Below are 22,089 nucleotides of genomic sequence, written 5' to 3'. Positions count from 1 at the left end.
TCAGAAGTGAGTCGGCCCACCTGTGCAAGCGTTAGCAACATTCTGCATCTCTCTCATAAGTTAATCATGCTGGGCTACAGACTGGGAACAGACTTCTGTTTTAAACGACTGCTTTACATTGACATGGTAACAGCGAGGCTCTGCATTGCCAGAGCTTGGGTTTCTGTGTTATCCCCTTTGGGGGAAGTGGTGGGTTACTCTTAAGCTGATTTATGAGCAAGAATTGGTATTTGCCAAGTCAAGGGGCATTCACTTGATTAAAAAATGTGATCATATCTGGTCCAGATTTAACTGGAGCTTTAATTTGTATTAGTTGATCTTCCCACACTCATACTGTATGAACATGTCTTGGCTGACTTTCCCCTTGCTTTAATTTGATTCCTATTTTCTGAGGGCTGAATCTCTTTTTGGTTGTTGTAAAATTTTTCGCTCTTTCACGTCTTTTTGTCAGCAAAGTCTTGTTTATGTAATTATTCTCCGATTGTTTTGACAATAATAAAAGAAGCAAAGGGAAAGAGATCCTCTTTGTAACCCTTTGGGAATTGGGTAGCAGCTTCAGGCGGAGCGAGCAGAGCTGGAGAGGACTACTACTTGCGTGCACTTCCGTTTTCCAAGAACTCAGGCTGTTTTTGAAAATAAAACAAAAACAATGTTTTTTGTTTTGGAAAGAAACCACTGGAATGGCAATCTGCAGTCCCTTGCAGGTCAAAATCCCTGTGACTGTATTCAACCACAGAGGTGGGGGCTGATGGATCACAAACTGCAACATGTGTAATGAATATTAACTAGGAAGGTCATTCCGTAACCTCATATGATTCAGTATTTTGTGAATACACAACCCATAGGTGGGTTCGTAAAATCAAGTTACATTAACAAAACACCAGTGAGCAACTTGTAACTACTTTTTGTAAACGTAACCTTAATACATATGGCCCTGCTGAATAAACAGACATATTAACACACATAAGAGAAATACTTTTAGGTGCTAATACATTCTAAAGTTAAACATCTAATTTGACAACTGTCAAATGCATTGTCAGCCCTGCAAATGTAAACACTATAAGATGACTTCTTGGATGTCAACAGCAACTTCATGTGTATCTTCAAAGAAGGTGGAAAGTGATTGCTAACAAAAAGTATGTAAAAATTGGAGAAATGTGTTTGGCAGTTTCTACAAATGAAAACGGAAAATTAAGACATACAAATGAAACAGCACAAATAAGACAGAGTGTTACATTAGCCTACTTCCCCATACAAAGAAGAAGGTTCTGTAATTGTGGGCAGAAAGGACAGCAGCTTTGAGGTGAGAGCTTTCAGAGGAGCAATTGCATGGAGTTCCTTGGAGAACAGAGGGACACAGAGGATGAGAATAGATATCAAGAGTGTGGTACGGGAAAGGTCTGCTAAGCAAAATCATTCTTGGTGCATTCTAGCCCACAGTAACACCCACTGCAGTTGTAGGACATAGACTGAAAGGCCCACAGACCTGTGCTCAGGGGTGACTGGTGTTCATGAGCAGAAGGGGTGTTACCCTGCCACCCTCGGGGGAGAGGCGAGAACAGGGGAAAAAACACAGAGCAGCTGAAAAGAAATTACTGCTCCGAGGCAGTGTGCAAAATCTCTTGTGTGTACTCTAGCGAACTTTGCATATGTCCTACTGTGCAATTGACAACAGGGTGAGGTTTTCTCCGACCTGCAGACACTATCTACAGCAGTGACATCATACGAGAGGGAGTGCTGAATCATAAAACCATGGATCTGGTTGCTTTTGGGACACATAAACAGTGGCCCTGGGAGGAGCTACAAAGCTCCATTCACTACAGTGACTGTGGGTAGGGCAGACCGATGAGCTTACCTTCCTATTGGAAGACTATATTAGAAGTACATACTGACCCATTAGCACTGTCTTACCATTGTTTTACCACAGGCCATCAGCTGTTCAGCAATCATTAGCTACAATTAACACATCTTAGTTTCAACAAACCTATCTTAACAAAATAGTGTAGTGAATCTCAATGTGGTTGTGTAGGCAATTTCAGAAATGCACTTGGTGATTATCAATCAATCAATCACTGCATTTGTAAAGCGTGCTACATACCCGCGAGGGTCTCAAGGCGCTCGGGAGGGGGGGGTGCTACTGGTCGAAGAGCTAGGTCTTGAGGAGTCTTCTGAAGGCCAGCAGGTCCTGGGTCTGTCGTAGGATGGTGGGGAGAGTGTTCCAGGTCTTGGCGGCGAGGTAGGAGAAGGATCTGCCGCCAGCGGTGGTTTTTCGGATGCGGGGGACTGTGGCGAGGGCGAGGTTGGCTGAGCGGAGGCTTCGGGTGGGGGTATGGAAGCGGAGTCGGTTGTTGACGTAGGTGGGTCCGGTGTTGTGCAGTGCTTTGTGTGCGTGGATCAGGAGCTTGAAGGTGATCCTTTTGTTGACGGGGAGCCAGTGCAGGCCTCTTAGGTGGAGTGTGATGTGGCTGCGGTGGGGGACATCGAGGATCAGTCGGGCCGAGGCGTTCTGGATGCGTTGGAGTCGTCTCAGGAGCTTGTTTGTAATTCCTGAGTAGTTCCCGTAGTCTGTTGGTGAGGAGGGCCTGGGTAACGGTTTTTCTCGTGTTGAGGGGGATCCATTTGAAGATCCTGCGGAGCATACGGAGGGTGTTGAAGCAGGACGCGGAGACGGCGTTGACTTGCCTGGTCATGGAGAGAGTGGAGTCGAGGATGACCCCCAGGTTGCGTGCATGGTCCGTGGGTTCCGGGGCTGTGCCTAGTGACGTGGGCCACCAAGAGTCGTCCCAGGCTGATGGGGTGGGTCCGAGAATGAGGACCTCCGTCTTGTCTGATTCAGCTTCAGTCTGCTGTCCTTCATCCAGTCGGCTACGGCCTTCATTCCTCGGTGGAGGTTAGCTTTGGCGGTGTGGGGATCTTCGGTGAGGGATATGATCAGCTGGGTGTCGTCGGCGTAGGAGATGATGTTGAGGTTGTGTTGTCGTGCGACATGGGCGAGGGGGGCCATGTAGATATTAAACAGTGTCGGGCTGAGGGAGGATCCCTGTGGGACGCCGCAGATGATCTCAGTGGTTTTGGAGCGGATGGGTGGGAGGCGGACGCTCTGGGTTCTGCCGGAGAGGAAGGATGTGGTCCAGGCCAGGGCCTTCTCTTGGATACCGGCGTCATGGAGGCGTGCTGATAGGGTGCAGTGGCAGACCGTGTCAAAGGCTGCTGATAGGTCCAGGAGGATGAGGGCGGCTGTTTCTCCTTTGTCCATCAGGGTCCGGATGTCGTCAGTGGCGGCGATGAGGGGGGTCTCAGTGCTGTGGTTGCTGCGAAAACCGGATTGGGAAGGGTCCAGGATGTTGTTGACTTCGAGGTAGCGGGTCAGCTGTTTGTTGACAATCTTCTCAGTCACTTTTGCCGGGAAAGGGAGCAGGGAGATGGGCCGGAAGTTCTTGAGGTCCTTGGGGTCCGCCTTGGGCTCCTTTGACATTACATGATTACATATTACATATTACATGATTCTTTCTTGATGTAATATAAAGCTGCTTCTAGCAATATTTATTAACATTTTCTCACTAAAACCTGCCACATTCCACACAAATACTAAAATGAAAGTAAACAAAAACAATTCGCAAGAGGAGGGATGAATCAGCTAACAATGGGTTTGCAAATTTGTAAGAACTATATGTTGTTTTGTAAACTGCACTATTGTTAAAACGTAACGCTTAATATCCTGTGAACATAACATAACCTTGCTATTCATTAATATTTTAATGCAGAATAAGAATTACCATTTCTTGAGTGTTTTCTTGTACGCTTTCAGAAGCTGCACTTATTGTGTCTGGAGATGATCCATTGAAATTTGCATTTCTTATTGCTTCGTTTGTATTGTCTGTCGAGCCTTGAAAAATGTTTGCTGAAGTATTTCCAAGAACTGCATTATAAAAAAAACACATACTTAATGTTGTAAAGTCAAACCTTAAATGCAGCATGTCTGGGGAAAATTGAACTATGTGAAACAAATTGAAATGATGAGGGAAAAAATGACAAGTATGATACACATACGGGATAGATCTTCCTGACCTTCATGTGAAACATTTTATCATGAAAATTCAAAGTGATTAACGTGTTGGGTGATAATGGCTTTGATTAGAATATTGTGAAATGAACCAAACAAGTGAACAGATTGCATGGGAAGTTAACTTGCAGATCTAGGTCTTAGGAGTCACTATCATCACTAGTACCGTGATGTATTTGTAAATGATAGAGTGAATGAAAGCCAATTCATTTGCTAGTAAATTTGAAAAACATATTTCAAAAGGCAGAAAAATACAGGCAATAGAGAATAGCCAAAACAATTAATGGTTAATAGAAAAAATGTACTTCTGATAAAGCCGGATTACAGGAGCTACATAAAAAGCCTCGAGACAGAAGTTAACAGCAACCTGTTATGGATAACAAAAATGAACAAGTTACTTACCTTCTGTAACGAGGTATCTGGTAGAGACTATCTAGCTGCAGATTCCTTACCTTAGAATTCCCTGGCGTCAGCTTCGAATCCGGAGTTTTTTCTGAGCAGTACCCTGGCGCGCGCCGTCGGGCGGCATCATTCGGATACATGTGCGTCGACCAGCTCCGCGTGCATCGTCAGCGTCGTTGGAACCGTCTATGACATCACGGTTGTCTATATAGACACCGTCTCGGTGCTTGTACGTCAGTTCTTTTCCACAACTTCCCACGCCAGAAGCGCAGAGTCATGGAAGAACCAACTATCATGTATTTCACCTCTATAACTGTTTGGAGTAAAAAATTCTTTCATGCCTTTAAGAAAGGCAAAAAGATGCCAAGATCAAAAATATACATATGTACACATAAATACATATATATACATATCTACATGAGAAAAATTTCCCCAGAGCGGGGAGGCTTGGGCGGGTGTAAGGAATCTGCAGCTAGATAGAGTCTCCACCAGATACCTCGTTACCGAAGGTAAGTAACTTGTTCATCTGATAGAGACTTCTAGCTGCAGCTTCTTTACCTTAGAATAGATACCCAAGCTATAACCCATGGCGATGGGTCTGCAGGAGATTTTTACACATGAAAAGTCTTGCAAAACAGACCGGGCAATGACCCTCTCTCCTCACCTCGCTATCCAGGCAGTAGTGTTTTGCGAACGTGTGCAAAGAAGCCCACGTTGCAGCCTGACAAATGTCCACCACCAGTACACCACGTGCTAACGCAGTGGTAGCAGCTTTTCCCCTAGTGGAATGAGCTCTCAAGCTCTCGGGAGGCTGCTTCTTCGCCAAAGCGTAGCATATTTTTATATAGAGAACGACCCAGCGCGAAATGGATTGTTTCTGCACTGCCCGACCCTTCTTTGCACCAACATACCCCACAAAGAGTTGGTCGTCCACCCGGAACTCTTTAGTGCGGTCAAGGTAGAACGATAATGCTCTTTTTGGGTCCAGCCGATGGAGACGCTCCTCTTCCTTAGAGGGATGCGGTGGTGCAAAGAAGGTGGGTAGGGTGATATTTTGACCCAGATGGAAAGGGGTCACCACCTTGGGGAGGAAAGAGGTACGAGTTCTGAGAACCACTTTTTCAGGAAAGATTGTGAGATACGGCGGTTTTGATGACAAAGCCTGTAGCTCACTAACTCTTCTGGCAGATGTAATTGCCACCAAAAAAGCTGTCTTAATAGTAAGCAGCCGAAGAGGACAGTTATGCAAGGGCTCGAAGGGAGCACACATAAGTAGGTAAGAACCAAATTAAGATCCCACTGGGGCATAACGAAAGGCACAGGCGGGAATAGATGTACAAGCCCTTTCAAAAACCTCTGTACTATAGGTGATTTAAACAGAGATGGTTGATCGGGCAACTGAAGATAAGCCGATAAGGCTGCAAGATAGCCCTTGAGAGTCCCCAAGGAGGAACCCTGCTGGGCGAGAGACAAAATAAACAAAAGGATGTTAGACAGAGAAGAAGAAAGAGGATCAATAGACCTCTCTGAACAATACGAAACAAAACGTTTCCAACGCCAGGCGTAGATCGACTTAGTAGAGGGATGCCTGGCTGCCAGAATGACATCACAGACCTCGGGAGGGAGGTCATAAACCATCAACTGTCGCCGCTCAATCTCCACGCATGAAGGCGCAGAGTTGACAGGTTCGGGTGGAGAACCTTCCCCTGCTGCTGCGACAGAAGATCCTCCTGAAGAGGCAGCCTGATTGGAGGACCGATGCTCATTTTGAGAAGCTCTGGATACCAAACTCTCCGTGCCCAATCCGGAGCCACTAGGATTACTTGGGCCCGGTCGTTCTTGATTTTCTTGAGAACTCTGGGCAGAAGTGGTATAGGCGAAAAAGCGTACAGGAGGCCTGAACTCCACTTGTGACGAAAAGCGTCGCCTAGCGATAGCCCCCTTGGAAACTCCATCGCGCAAAACTGCTGACATTACGCGCTCTCTACGGAGGCGAACAGATCTAACCAAGGCTCTCCCCACTGCTGAAAGAGTCCTTGCGCCACCTCCGGATGGAGACATCATTCGTGATCCTCTAAGCATTTTCGGCTGAGTTCGTCTGCTCTGGCGTTTAGAGAACCTGCCAGGTGTTGAACCACCAGGGTCATGCCCTGCTGTTCCAGCCATGGCCAGAGACGTAAAGCCTCTTGACAAAGGGTCCACGACCCCACACCGCCCTGCTTGTTGCAGTACCACATTGCGGTAGTGTTGTCTGTGAACACCTGCACCACCTCCCCTTTCACAACAGGAAGAAATGCTTTTAATGCTAGCCGGATTGCCCGAAGCTCCAACAAGTTGATGTGGATCCCGGATTCCGCCGGAGACCAGTGACCTCTGATCTCCACCTCCCCCAGATGGCCGCCCCATCCCAGAAGTGACGCATCTGTCACTACCGTTAGATCTGGTTGGGGAAGGGAGAGGGGTCTGCCCTTCACCCACTCGCAGTTCATTAACCACCACTGCAGATCTTTTGCAGTCCCCTCCGAGATCTGAACCACATCGGTAAGATTTCCCTGATGCTGTGTCCATTGGAACTTCAGGTCCCACTGCAGAGCCCTCATGCGCCATCTGGCATGCTTGACCAACAGGATGCAAGAAGCCATGAGTCCCAGCAGCCTCAGAGTCTGTCTCACGAGATCCAGGATAGAGGCCGAAACATCGGAATCGTAACCTGAATATCCTGAACCCGCTGATCGGGAGGATAAGCCCGATACTGCACTGTGTCCAGAACAGCTCCGATGAAAGTGAGCTTCTGAGAGGGAGTCAGGTGTGATTTCGGCACATTTATAGTGAACCCCAGCGAATGCAAGAGGTCCGCCGTCGTCTGGAGGTGGGTGACTAGAGCCTGGCGGTGTAGGAGCCTTCAACAGCCAATCGTCTGGGTAGGGGAAGACTGAGATCCCTGACCTGCGCAAATGAGCTGCCACCACCGCCATCACCTTTGTGAACACCCGAGGGGCACTGGTGAGACCGAAAGGAAGCACGGTAAACTCAAAGTGCTCGTGGCCCACCTCGAACCGCAGGTAACGCCTGTGGGCTGGCAGGATAGGAATATGGAAATATGCGTCCTGCAAATCCAACGCTACCATCCAGTCTCCTTGGTCTAGGGCAGACAAAACCTGAGCAAGAGTGAGCATCTTGAATTTCTCCTTCTTGAGGAAGAGATTGACGTCCCTTAAATCCAAGATAGGGCGAAGGCCTTTGTTCTTTTTGTGAATCAGAAAGTAGCGGGAATAACAACCACTGCCTACTTCTGATATAGGACTCTTTCTATGGCTCCCTTGGACAAGAGAGCTGTAACTTCCTCGCGGAGCAAACCTAGATGGTCCTCCATCAGCCATTCCTTTGTCGGAGGGATAGAAGGAGGGAAAGACTGGAAGGGAAGGGAGTAGCCCTTCCGTATGATCTGCAGGACCCACTTGTCCGTGGTGATGGAAAGCCAGTGAGGGAGATTAAAAGGAATCCTCCCTCCAACTGGACGGACATGATCCCGCAGAACCACACTAGGAGGGCTTGGGCGCAGTGGAGGGGGGCTGTGTGGCGGCCGACCTCTGGCCAGACCCTCTGGGTCTGATGGTACCATGACCACGTCCTCTTCCGGGATGCTGTGAAGCCTGAGGACGGTGGCTAAACGGTGGCTGGCGTGGTACCACACCCCTTCCGAAGCCTCGATAGGGGCGAAAGAGACTGCTGTCGTGCCGGCGCTGAAAGGCCCAAGGAACTGGCCGTGGCTCGAGAATCCTTGAACCTCTCAAGTGCGGAGTCTGCCTTTTCACCAAAAAGGCAAGAGCCATCAAAGGGCATGTCCATCAAGCTAGACTGGACATCCCCTGTAAAACCAGTAGAACGTAGCCAGGCGTGGCGACGTAGGGCCACTGACAATGAAATCGCTCTGCCCAGCGAGTCGGTCGTGTACAAGCCACACCGGATCGTAAACTTGGCTGCATCTCTCCCATATTTGACAGACTGGGTGAGAGTGTCCCGTATGCCCTCCGGGACCTGGAGCAGCACTTGCGCCACCGTATCCCATAAAGTATGGGAATAATGGCCCAATAGGCAAGAGGTGTTTACGGACCTCAATGCCAGGCTGGTGGAAGAAAACATCTTCTTCCCAAGATGATCCAGCCTCTTGGATTCCCTATCCGGGGGAGCAGAAGGGAAGGCACCACGGGAAGTAGAGGCTTGGACAACCAAGCTCTGAGGAGTGGGGTGTTGAGTCAGGAAACTAGGGTCGCTGGGAGCGGGCCTATGGCGGTGGCCCACCGTCCTATTCACAGGAGCCCCTGTGCTGGGTTTGGACTACGTACCCAGAAGGACGTCTGTAAGAGCCTCATTGAAGGGCAACAACAGCTCTGATGTTGACACCCCCGGCTGAAGCACTTCTGTTAGGATATTCGTCCTGACTGGCACCGTAGGCAAATCTAGGTCCAAGACCTCAGCTGCCCTACGAACCACCATAGCGAAAGAAGCACCCCACTCCGTAGCCACATTAGGAAGAGAGAGCATACCAGTATCTGGAGACGTGTCCAGTCCACTGGCCTCCCCTAGATTCTCATACCAGTCCTGTTGCAATCCAGATTCTAAAGGTTCCTCAGACCCCTCCCATTCCTCTCCTGCATCTGGCTGTTCCAAATAATGCTCAGACAATGATCTGGGCCGAATTGGCTCTGTCGAAGTCGGAGTCGACGTCATACGACGTCGCTCCGGATCATCCGGAATAAGGATGGGGCTGCCACCGGAGGGTGCCGGAGGCGGAATCGTCGACGTCGGACCCGGCGCCGAAGGAGGCCGACTGTGAGAGACCGGCGCCGGTCCGGATCCGGTATCGGATCCTGGGGTCCCCAACGCCGCCGAAGCCGTCGCCGTCAAATCCGAAGGGGCCCCTGCTGACCCCACAGGGCCCGAAGACCCACCCGAGGGTGCAGCCCGCTCAAAAACGAGCTGAGCGGGGGTCGATCCGGTCTCCGGAAAGGGGGGGAAGATGCAGAGTCGACCCTGGCGACAGCTCCGCAGAACTGCGCTCGGAACGTCGACGTTCCCTAGACGCCTCGTCGGCCGACGGGCATAACAAAGACGAAGTCCGCTTGGACTTCTTCTTCTTCTTGTGCCTCTTACCTTCGGAAGACCTCGAATGCGAGGAAGAGGACTTGGGGTCGAAGCAGGGTAGCTCTTTCCAAAACTGCGCTTAACCGGCGCGGAAGGAAAAGAACTGACGTACGCGCACCGAGACGGCGTCTAAATAGACAACCGTGACGTCAGACGGCTCCAACGACGCCGACGCACGCGGAGCTGGTCGACGCATGCGGATCTGAACGACGACGCCCGACGGCGCTCGCACAGGGTACTGCTCAGAAAAAACTCTGGATTCAAAGCTGACGCCAGGGAATTCTAAGGTAAGGAAGCTGCAGCTAGAAGTCTCTATCAGATATCATAATTTCTATGAGGTTTAAAGAGCCCTACATTCACCTAACTGTAACCAGTGCCTAAAGATAATCCAAAAGAAAGCAAAATAATTTGTGAAAAATATCCTATTAGGAGTCAAAATGTGATCAACCCTTTCTAACAGATTTAGCACTAAAATGGTATCAATAAACTCCATGTCCCACCATCAATTTAGGGAACTAAGCTTCACAAAATCTGTGCATATGACACACCTGAGGATGGCCAAAAGCTTGATGGCAGACCCCACAGAGTGAAGTGGTGTAGAGTGGAGTGGCTTAAAGTAGAGTGGCATGGCGTAGACTAGAGTGGAGTGGCATAGAGTGGAGCAGCATAGAGTAGAGTGGAGCAACTTAGATTAGAGTGGTGTAAAATGGAGTGGTTAGAGTGGAGTAGAAAAGAGTAGTACAGTTGTGGATGTAAGTGACTAAAGCATCAATAGAGACGGCAGATAGGTTAAAAGCAACATAAATAAGAAGCTGTATGCCTGTGTCAAAAGTAGGAAAGCACATTGCAAATCCTGGGATTATACCAAAACGCTTATAACATGAAAAAATTAAAAAGCATTGCACACAGTTGAGGAACAACAAAGACAAGGAAGAACACATGTACTTGTTCCATGCTCCTACTTGGTCCATGCTCCTGTGAGGAGCGAACACAAGAAAGGAAGGTAAGCTTATGGGACCTAAGCAATCAAAAGATTGTAAATGACGGCGACAATGAAAACAACTAATGGTATATCGTGGGCACTGTGTAAATGGACTCAACAAAAAAGCCTTCACAGGAAGTTAAAGTTCAAGCCAGTTTTGCACAACAGACTAATTAAAGGCCCATGTCACTATGGCATTAGAAGGGCATGTGAGGTGTATTTTTGTGACATGGAGGATGCCTTCTCACTGGCCCAACCTCTCATGAAATGTAGTTTCATGATTGTGCAACTGGAATTGCTCTTCTTCTTACGATTCTTATCTAAAAACTAGACCTCCAGCATGGCATGCTTGGAGAAGTTACCTACTATACTCCATGCACCAATTTAGTAATGTAATGCGGTAATAAAATAACAGAAGTCCAGAAATTTTGTACTAGGCATTTTTAAGCCCACGTCATTGGAGAGTTTCAATTCTTACTCTCCATTGCAAAAATACTGAGCATTGTCATGAGGAGCCTTTTGGGTGAAAGCAGTGTGGGCATGAACCATAGTGTTAGTACACAGAGGCACCAATGGGGGAATTTCATGGTTGACCCAGTGAAGTGTCCAGCAAAGTGATCTGTTCTTAGATTACTAATGGCATTTCCTACTGGGAAGAGTCTGTCTGAGAGGAACATATAAGTGGAATTGTTGGCAGACACTAAGAGATGCATACTTAACTTTGCTTTCAAGTGCAAAACACTAACTCCCAAAGAGCAAGTACTTCAAAAGTGTCCATCAATTGATGCAAATATTTAAATCATTTCTATTATAACAGAGTCGCACAAAAGCAAAAAAAAGCATAAGGGAATAGGCATTCTAGACCCTCCAGATAAGACAGATGAGATCATTCTATGCTTTGACAAAAGCGGTTTAGCAGCTGCTGTGGTCCATGAAACAGGTGTTTTGTGGAATAAGTTGGAAATTAAGAAATAAGGCAAAGAAGTCAACAGGGAAGAGAAACTCACGCTTTGCATACAGCTCAGAGGCAGCTAGTGCAAAAACATGCCCAATACCATTGTGGATGGAAAGGACTAGGATCAGGAAACCCAACTGGCTTCAGACAAAGGAGGTTTGGTAGATGTTTAGTGAACAAATGGTAGAAAGATCAAAGGGAAGAGGATGAAGGAAAGGATGATTAGCAGTGAATGAGAGTAACAGCATTGGTAAGGAGAGTGAAGTAGAGCATAGCATAATAGTTACTTTCCAAGAGAACAAAGGGAGCAGAAGAGCGAAGGGAAAATCGTCCAAACTGAGTCAAAGAAGAGGAGCAGGAAAATGAATAAAGAGAACGGGAATGTGAAAAGGGAGAAGAATATGATATAGAGAGAAGAGGATAAACCAGAAAAAGTTATAAAATGAGAAATGTAGAGAATAAAACATGCTCAATCTGTTTTTTATCCTTCCGTGCTACCAATTACATTATAAAAAAAAAAAGAAAGGGTGAACTGCTCCTCTTTTGAGTGCTGTTTACTAAATAACCACACCTACTAACTGACTTTCTAAGACTCATGGCGAGAGGTCACATAGTTGCCTTCCAGTCTACTTCTTCACGTAAGCTACGGAAGCTGTGGAGGGGAGCGGCCATGTTCTATATAGGCTGCACAATAGTGTTAAATATGTCCCCAACAGTCACAGATAATCTCTTGCAGTCAAAATGTATCAAAAGCTTTCAAGCAGTCCTTCCTTTTTCTTTTTAAACAAAATACCTGCATTTTTTTATTTATTTTTTACAAGTTCTTCAGTACCACTTAAAGCTAGGAATATCAGTGCACACCTCCTGCTGCCACTGGGCCTCTGTGATCACGTGATTAATTGAGGCCAGACTCAGGAGACTCAGGATGGAAAACAAAGGGAAAGGTGAAGTATGGTGCTGCTGCCCCTTGCCCTAAATAGTGACTGCTAAGATTTATTTTATTTTAAAAAAAAATTAAAAAAAACATTTTTGAGGTGAGGGTTTCACAATCCCTGCTCAGGAAATCATGTACTGAGACCCATTCTATAAACTATCAACTGAGAGGTCACAAATCAGTCACTATATGAGAACACAAATAACATAAGGCTCTACTTTGCAAATAAAAAATAGTCAAACAAACTGCAAGGAGATTAATCAAATAATGCTAAATCTTCCTACTTGTTTTAAGAAAACTATCTGTTAGCGAATATAAAGAATTCAAAGCAGATGAATACATAGATTTGCATACAGATTGACTTTTGCAGTTCTTTGTATAAGGAATACAAACCAACTGGATAAATCCTTTTTAGAGGCAAGTGCAGTGATCTAGTGATGGACTGATGCTTTTTATTTTAGTTTATTATATTTACCCAATGTAAATATAAAATGAAGGAACGCTTTATAAACACTTGTTAATGTAAACATGGGTATACACGCATATCAAAGTAACCAGCGCTATAAATGTGACATGATGGAATATAAAACACACAGACATTGGGATCAAAGTCCCTATTTGTCTCGTAACCTATCTACACTTTACAGTAACTTGTTTTCCTTCTACTCACCTTCCATGTGCAGGTGTATAATACAGCTAAAAAACCTTCTGTGGATTTCCAATGTTTTTACGTTTACTGCTCACCTTTTTCGATCAGCATGGCATCATCACTGTCTAGAAGATTTTCTTCCAAAATACTGTCATATGAAATGGTGTCCAAAGAAGCTTGTGATGAAGTTCTCTGCATTTTCTTGTAAGAAACTGAGAGGGCTGGTAGATCAGACGGGCAACTCTCATCGTCCATTTCACTTTTCAACACATAAATATAATAGGCCAATATTATTCAACCACGAAATTAAATCAAATGTGGACCAATACATAATAGCTCTAGTGAGCCAATCAAATACACAAAACAAATACATGCTATGCAAAACTAGAGAATACAATATAATTAAAACATCTAAGTTATACCGTTATTACTTTACATTAATACAAGTGTATTCTGCACTCAGACCAAAACATGTGCATGTTCCTCATTGGTCTTGACTTTAAAAATTGTGGCACTCTTACAACAACCGGTAAATGGCAGGCATGATAAGCTATGGCTGCATACAAATTTAATAAATACTGACTGCCAATGAAAAACACTCTGTTGCATTAACGCCAGAGATGAAATTACTTTAGGTGATATATTGATTACAGCCATCATGCCCATAATTGGTAATAGGACTGTCCAAAAACGTAGTATTTACCACCAACATAAGATCAGCTCCTCACTGGCCTTAAATAGGCCAACAAACAGTGATGGTGAAGTGGGGGTAAAGCGGTAGAAAGTAATGGAGAGTCTTTCTGATTGACTCCTCCTACCTGGAAAGGGAGCTAGGTATTTCAGTAAGGACTAAGACAGGAACTGTTTGTTTCATTCTTCACAAGGCATTAGACATAGGACATACTTTACCAATTTGATCACAGACATTAGACTTACCACAAAGCCAGGTCTGCCAGTTATGTTAAACCTTGAACCTGGAAATTAGTTAAGAACCATTTTTCTGAGGAAACTAAACTAAATAAAGGACCAAGAAAGGGCTGATGTCTCACCTGCTTTATAATTGGCATGCCAAAGAACTTGGTAATACTCTAGATTCAAAGGGCTAGAGCGCAAAAATAAAAATAAGATTAATTTGTTTTCAGATTATATTTCCTTTCTGAGGAGGAACTTGAAATTCACATTTCCTGTGCTTCAATCTAAACTCTAGCCAGGAGTAACCGGATTTAAAAATGTAATTATGTTACCAAAATTAACAACACTAAAGGTCTCTGAATCTGTCGAGAAAATCCACTTCCTGAAACAAAATGATAATCGCACTAGAAGCACATCCAGTGAGCGTTTGATGGCATAGTGGTGGCACCTCGTATTGCAGCAAATTCAGTGACATGATAAATGAGGACTATGAGTAATGTCTTATAATTAGAGTCAGTTTATTTAATCTGTTACTGCAATTGTGCCCACAATAATGTTGTAACACCCGGGTGTGAAATGTAGGTGGATTATTGTTTTTGATGCTTACTATCTATATGGGATTAAATGTACAAGAGTACCTGTAACCTGTTTTAGGTCATACGACTGGGTGTAGGTGACAGTTAGGACTTTGTGAATTCCTCCCACATGGTCACACAGTAGTGGGATTAGCAGAGCCTGAATGCCCCATTAACTGGCAGGATGGGGGTGGGGGCAGACGGAGCTGAGCACAGCCCACATGCACCAGGACAGGTTGTGCCCTGTCTCCTCACAAAAGGCTTAACATCCCTGTATTGTCAATGCAGCCAGCTTGGAGCCAGGGCAGGGGAGGCAGGAAACTCCCAGAATTTCAAATAATCATTCTGGAAAATTCTCCCACCTTCTAGGAGAAGGGCACCAGGGTATAAATTAAGGACTGTCAGACACACTCTTCAGTTCACTACTGGACCTGCGGAAGGACTCTCAGAGGACTGCCTGCTGATGTGACCTGCTGTGCACTTTGCTGGACTGTTGCAGTACCTGGAAGGACTGCTTTGTTGGCTGGACCATGCCTTGAACCCACAGAGGCCAGCCATGCTGATGAACCCTGCTTCTTCACCTGAATCCAGGACTTCCAGAAGTTATTCCAAGGGCTAGTTTGCTGGCCTTCTGTTCAGAGCCAGAGGAACATATCAGACTCCCACCATCTTGAACCCGCACCAAGACCCAGCCTGAGTGAGTCCTGAACCCACAAGATGACTCCATTCACTCCTACATCCTTGGTTGTGGTGCTTAAGGTGGATGGGCAATTTCCAAAACTGAGGACTTAGATAAAATTTGGCCAAAAAGTGCTGTGAGAACTGAAGGTGACCAGGACCAACTTGCTTGTTTATCCGTCCAAGATGCATCGACGGTCAGACTGACTTTGCACCTTCTCCTGCTTTGTTCTTCTCCACAGCAGCAAATCAGTTTCAGCGGTCCTTCGCCAAAGGGGTATCCGACCTCATGAACTGTCTTTGGCTACAGCCTTTTGGTTCGTCCCGCTGGGGATTTTCGACTTCCATTTTGCCGACTTAGTCCAAGGTAAATATCTTCACCGTGGATTCCCTCCATGGCTATCCAATGACTATGCTCTCTCCTCTGACACCTCTGCAGCCTTGCCCGCTTAACTTCTACCTTCTCAGATACTTTTTCTTCAAACTTTTCCAAGTTCGAAGGTAAGCTCTGACCAGGCTCAATCCACTTTGTGCATCCAACCTGCCTCCATCATGGTTGGCCTAAACTTTTGACTTCACCCTAGTTTAGTGCAACCAGATGTCAGCGGGTGGCGCTTTTTCCTCCTAGGTGGCATGTTTAACGTTAAACTTTTAAAATCATAACTCCGGTACTACTGATTGGATTTTGTTGTTTTGGTGTCAAATCATTTTATTAAAATGTACTCCATTGTTCTAAATTGGTTTGGGATTTTTATTGTGTTGTGTTTCTCTTTATGCAGCACACAAATAGTAATAAATACTTTACAGATTGCCTCTAAATTAAACTACTTTTTCTGCCAAACTACCCAGGGTTAAGCACAGGTTAACTTAGTGTCTTTTTGTGGTTCACCATGCAAGCGACTGCAGCTGTTGCTTGTCCAGGGCTTACACCCAGTCAACCAACAACACAATTTCTCACAAGAGGTTTATAGGGTCTAATAGATGAATTATGCCGGAATAAGAGGAGCAGGTGTCAATAAGTAAACAGTTTAATTGGAACAACTCTTTGCATTGAGAGGAGGGTAGTTTTAAAAAAGCTAAGCTATTTCTGGCAATGCCATTATCAAGTACGTAAGAGCCTATATAAAACCCAACCAACATGCTATGTTTTTTCAGTGAGAGCAATTCCTTTGTATCCTAAATGGGGGTGGAGTCTTATCATGTTTCTAGTTAACACAGTGCAAGCAATGGTAAACCACAGAAATGTATGTCAGGCAACATAGAAAGGAAGCAATACTATAAAGGGTAGAGAAGCACAGATAGATCACTATTTCAAAGCAACACTGAGAAAACCCAGTAGCCTGACATGCTGGCTGTCACTTCAGAGGAGAACAGGCCCAATTAGGTTTCGGTGAAGCAGTTTGTAAATGTGTAGATCTATTAAGATCTGTGGCATGTGTGAGAGTAGAAGAAGTGAGTTGGGGGTTTCATTGTCTTATAACTGGCTTATTTGATGACTTTAGAGGTTTTGAATGGTACTTGTAATTGCCCTTTGGCTATGGTGTTTCAGGAAAAAATCTAGATACATAGTACAACTGCACAATAAAATACAACTGTATCAAGTCGATGCTGCACCACAGTGTGTGAACATGCAGCTCTACTCAATCCTCTTAATGCTTCAAAATTACCACCAAGTGCCCTCTAACTACTGTAATATATTATATCCTGAATACTGCACAAACTCATGGCCACACTCCAAAGACCAGAATGGGCCTTTCCTTCTGCATCTGGGACTACATCAATGCTACCCTTAAACCCTCAATTTCCTTCCAGTAGATACCAAGAATATATTAAAAGCCTTGTGCACCATCCATAAAACATACTGGGGCAAAGGCCCTGAATATATACAGAAACGTACAACGTATTATGTCCCGACCAGAGACCTTTGCTCAATGTCTCCCATCTAACGAACAACACTTTAAGGGAATTATACACAGAAACAGATTATTGGACATAAAAGGGCTCAGACCTTTTATATACGTGCCCTAATTTGAGATTTGAATCAAACTACAAGCAGCGTGTGAATCTTTTGAAAATAAACTAATCAAAATTGCTATTAACTAAACCCGGAAAAGGACAGGGGTTCTTACTAAAAATACAGTTGCATACCTCCTGACAGGCCTTTAACTTCTAAGCTGAAGATACTGCTTTGAAATAAGCAGAAGTCAACATATAGTGCTTTACAAAAATCACAAATAAACGTAAAAGTAAAATATAAATAAATATGAAATTAAAGCATTTGTAATTAACACAAAGTAATTACACTGTTTTGTGAGAATAGCATTGCCAGGGGCTGGGATCTGATACTGCTATACCACACTGCCGACTATGGCACTATGTGCTAGTGGGTGCCAGATTGTTTCTAGAAGCATAAATTTTTCCATTGCTATGAGAAGGCGATAACTAAACATCTCTCTCTCTCTCTCCGTATCAGAAAATCTTGCACTGGGCCTGCCAATATCTGCAGTTGTAGGAGGCACATGGGAATGGCCTCAGTAAAGTTTTTTTGATTTCTCTTTACCAGTAGAGCTTCAGGATGCTCTCTATTGAGAGAAAGTATTAGTTGAAGAAAGCTTGCACTATTAAAGACAGCTTTCAAATGCAAAATCAGCACAAAGCTGTTTTTGCCATCCATTCAAGAACAAAATAATTTTTTTTGTATGGCAGAAGGACCTAATATTCCTTCTGTGACCAAAGCAGGCAATATACACTAGAGGTTTTATCCCTAGCACTCACCTAAGCCAGATTGATTTGCTACAGAAGGGTCAGAAAGCACAAGTGATTTGCAATTTTCCAGAAGAACCTTTTAAAGGGGGTGAGAGGCTCGTCCATGCATGCAGGTCCAAGAAGAGGAACTGATACACTGTGGTCTCCTCTATTGCCGTTCCACACTGTAAACTATATTACAGATTATTTTTTTATCCCTAACCTACACAAATCAACATATGTGAAATAGTTCTATCAAGGTGTAGCTTAGACAGTTTTCTAAAAGTATAGCACTTTGTTTGCCACACATCCAAAAGTTACATAAAGAGAACATGAAAATAAACTTTTCTTATACCTTAAAATTAATGGAGCTGAATCCAATGAACAAGCTGACAATGTTCCTTTGCTCATTTCAATATCTCGAGGATTTAAAGTTTCTGGTTTAAAATCATGGTCTTCTATCAAAGATTCTACATGTACCATGTCCTGGACTAGTGAAAGACTTGACAAATCATCTTCAGTTCCATCTTTACATATGATTTGCTTGTTGGTATCCTCTTCACAATTACCAATCACTTTCACTGTATCCAAATTACACAATGTACTGTTTTTGTCATTTACTGTCAAGCAGCCATTGTCTGAGCTGCCTCTATTCAGAATTTCACCATGTTTTTCTGTTTCTAAATCCATGGTATGATTTGCAAGTGTGTCAGGAAACACACTGTTGTGAAGATCTGGAACACCTGCGGATTTGCTGAGGAGGGGATCTGACGCAGGGATCTTGTTGAGGTATGTGTTCAGAGAATTACTGTCACTCACTGTCTCGCAGGTCTGATCCACATTTCTGCTGTTTAGGTTGTTCTCTAGTACATCAGCAGGACCAGGGCCATCTCCATCCTCACACATAGGAGACTTGCAAGAATTGTCTTGAGGAAGAGGATGAAGCAATAAGGCAATTTCAGCACTCTTAAGAAGAGTACCAACACATACATTTGTTTCTTTAGCTGGTTTGCCTGTGACTGCCTCTCCATCGTTTTTTAAATTTTCCAATACCTGCTCCATGTGCTTTTGAAGCAAAAGTAAGAAAATATATTGATAGTGGTTTATCTGCATGCTCACGTGTTTCTGACAATGAAGAAGGACATGTATGTCAGCAATGGCAGAAGAGGGTGGAGATGCTACTGTCGAAATGTTAGGTGATGAGTTTGATTTTTGTACATCAGAGGTTAGTCCAGATTCAGTGCTGTAATATTCCTTTAAGAGTTTTTTGCGTTGAAAGCGACTGGCAATGTCCAATGAATCGCTTTTTGGAATATTAAAAGTACTGTGACCACCCGAGGTGAACTCTGGCTGTGATTGTGCATATTTCACTGGCTGGCAAATCCAAACAGAAAGAGGAAAAGAATCTACAAAGTTAACCGGTCGACCTTTTCCACTTTTCATTCCTTCATAGTCAACCCAAAACTGGGAAAAGTGTATTGCCCAGATATCTCTAGCAGCAGAGGCCTTCAGTGCATGTACATTCAATTTTGGAGCAACATATCCTTTGTAAACATCGTGCATCTTAGTGTCTTGTTCAAAAGCATGTCTTTGGAATATAGGGTGTAGAATATCAAAACTATCAGAGCATCGTGGAAAGTCAGTGAAAGATTTATTAAAAAAGTTATATTTTTTAAAGTCTTGGAACAAGGATTCCAGGTCTGAACGTCTGCAGTTTGGTGACTGCCTTGTATTGGTAGCAATCATTTCAGAAGTTTGAATGGAAATAGCCTGGGGTTGATCAGGATGGCAGTTCAGCTTCTTTTCCGAAGGTACAATACACTGAAAGAACAAAACAAAGTTTAAAAAGTATAAACATATGCATCATCAAAACAATCTATGCATAATACTTCAAACCATCAAGATTTAAGCAAGTTACTACCATCATTTATATTTTTTAAAAACAAAGGTTTCAATGACAACCAATGGTTTACAGCTTTCCAGAATGCTTTTCAACTCCTGCGAAGAAATATAATTAACTCTTCATGGGCGTTTCAGTCACAAATAGGCTTCTACTACTTGTTTTCTTCCTTCCTGTTCTTACATCGGTAAACATTACCATTCATTAACAGGCACTGGGAAAGACAACAAGTTATGCTTTGACTGCTGCGCTATTGGCTTTCACTATGCTTGCTTTCTTTGCTCTTTAAATGCTATTCTTTGAACGTCTCACAAATCATTCTAAGGTGGCCACCCATGCATGGGCTGCTATTTGGAATGGTTTTAAAACCCATTTAAAGATAGGTAATACTAGTACAGCCAACAAGAGAGGTGGTACAATGCAAGCAGCAGCGAGGGTCTGCCAGCAATGTTTAAGAAATGTGAGAGCCTCGCAAAACAAAAACCAAAAAGAACATTTACTAAACCGCCTCTGTCACTGAAGGGTTACAACTTTTCTGGCACATGTTTACACTGTGCACAGACAAAATGGCATCACTCGCAGGGAGGGGACAGAATTGGTGGGGTTATTCCCCTGCTCTATGCTGTGGTGAGTGGAACCAAATGTAAATGATTCCATAACAGACCAATGGATGAAGAATGCTGATTGAAAACCCTTCTGTGTATATATGAATGTTTTAGATTTATTTAGAAAAAACAAAAGGGGTAGGCTAATTCCGTGCCTAATAACCAATGGTAAAGCCAATAGTCTAGTCTTGGGCAGCTGGTGCAATGGTTATGTTTTAATATATACAGGGAGTGCAGAATTATTAGGCAAGTTGTATTTTTGAGGATTAATTTTATTATTGAACAACAACCATGTTCTCAATGAACCAAAAAAAACTAATTAATATCAAAGCTGAATATTTTTGGAAGTAGTTTTTAGTTTGTTTTTAGTTTTAGCTATGTTAGGGGGATATCTGTGTGTGCAGGTGACTATTACTGTGCATAATTATTAGGCAACTTAACAAAAAATATATATATACCCATTTCAATTATTTATTATTACCAGTGAAACCAATATAACATCTCAACATTCACAAATATACATTTCTGACATTCAAAAACAAAACAAAACAAAAACAAATCAGTGACCAATATAGCCACCTTTCTTTGCAAGGACACTCAAAAGCCTGCCATCCATGGATTCTGTCAGTATTTTGATCTGTTCATCATCAACATTGCGTGCAGCAGCAACCACAGCCTCCCAGACACTGTTCAGAGAGGTGTACTGTTTTCCCTCCTTGTAAATCTCACATTTGATGATGGACCACAGGTTCTCAATGGGGTTCAGATCAGGTGAACAAGGAGGCCATGTCATTAGATTTCCTTCTTTTATACCCTTTCTTGCCAGCCACGCTGTGGAGTACTTGGACGCGTGTGATGGAGCATTGTCCTGCATGAAAATCATGTTTTTCTTGAAGGATGCAGACTTCTTCCTGTACCACTGCTTGAAGAAGGTGTCTTCCAGGAACTGGCAGTAGGACTGGGAGTTGAGCTTGACTCCATCCTCAACCCGAAAAGGCCCCACAAGCTCATCTTTGATGATACCAGCCCAAACCAGTACTCCACCTCCACCTTGCTGGCGTCGGAGTCGGACTGGAGCTCTCTGCCCTTTACCAATCCAGCCACGGGCCCATCCATCTGGCCCATCAAGACTCACTCTCATTTCATCAGTCCATAAAACCTTAGAAAAATCAGTCTTGAGATATTTATTGGCCCAGTCTTGACGTTTCAGCTTGTGTGTCTTGTTCAGTGGTGGTCGTCTTTCAGCCTTTCTTACCTTGGCCATGTCTCTGAGTATTGCACACCTTGTGCTTTTGGGCACTCCAGTGATGTTGCAGCTCTGAAATATGGCCAAACTGGTGGCAAGTGGCATCGTGGCAGCTGCACGCTTGACTTTTCTCAGTTCATGGGCAGTTATTTTGCGCCTTGGTTTTTCCACACGCTTCTTGCGACCCTGTTGACTATTTTGAATGAAACGCTTGATTGTTCGATGATCACGCTTCAGAAGCTTTGCAATTTTAAGAGTGCTGCATCCCTCTGCAAGATATCTCACTATTTTTGACTTT

General features: G+C 44.2%; 1 protein-coding gene across 1 annotated transcript in view; it reads right to left on the bottom strand.

Annotated features, from left to right (window-relative positions):
- The window catches only part of BLTP3B (bridge-like lipid transfer protein family member 3B), a 220,442-nt gene that overhangs the window by 51,854 nt on the left and 146,499 nt on the right, over nt 1-22,089 (bottom strand). Inside the window, exons 14-16 of the mRNA XM_069229568.1 lie at nt 18,396-19,861; nt 13,226-13,389; nt 3,777-3,919 (exon numbers count right to left, since the gene is read on the bottom strand). Coding sequence (XP_069085669.1) covers nt 3,777-3,919; nt 13,226-13,389; nt 18,396-19,861 — 1,773 coding nt within the window. The remainder of the gene's footprint in view (nt 1-3,776; nt 3,920-13,225; nt 13,390-18,395; nt 19,862-22,089) is intronic.

Source organism: Pleurodeles waltl, chromosome 4_1 (genome assembly GCF_031143425.1).
Source record: "Pleurodeles waltl isolate 20211129_DDA chromosome 4_1, aPleWal1.hap1.20221129, whole genome shotgun sequence".
Taxonomy (NCBI): Eukaryota; Metazoa; Chordata; class Amphibia; order Caudata; family Salamandridae; genus Pleurodeles; species Pleurodeles waltl.
The sequence above is the reverse complement of the archived record's forward strand: the minus strand, read 5'-3'. Positions and strand labels throughout refer to the sequence as shown.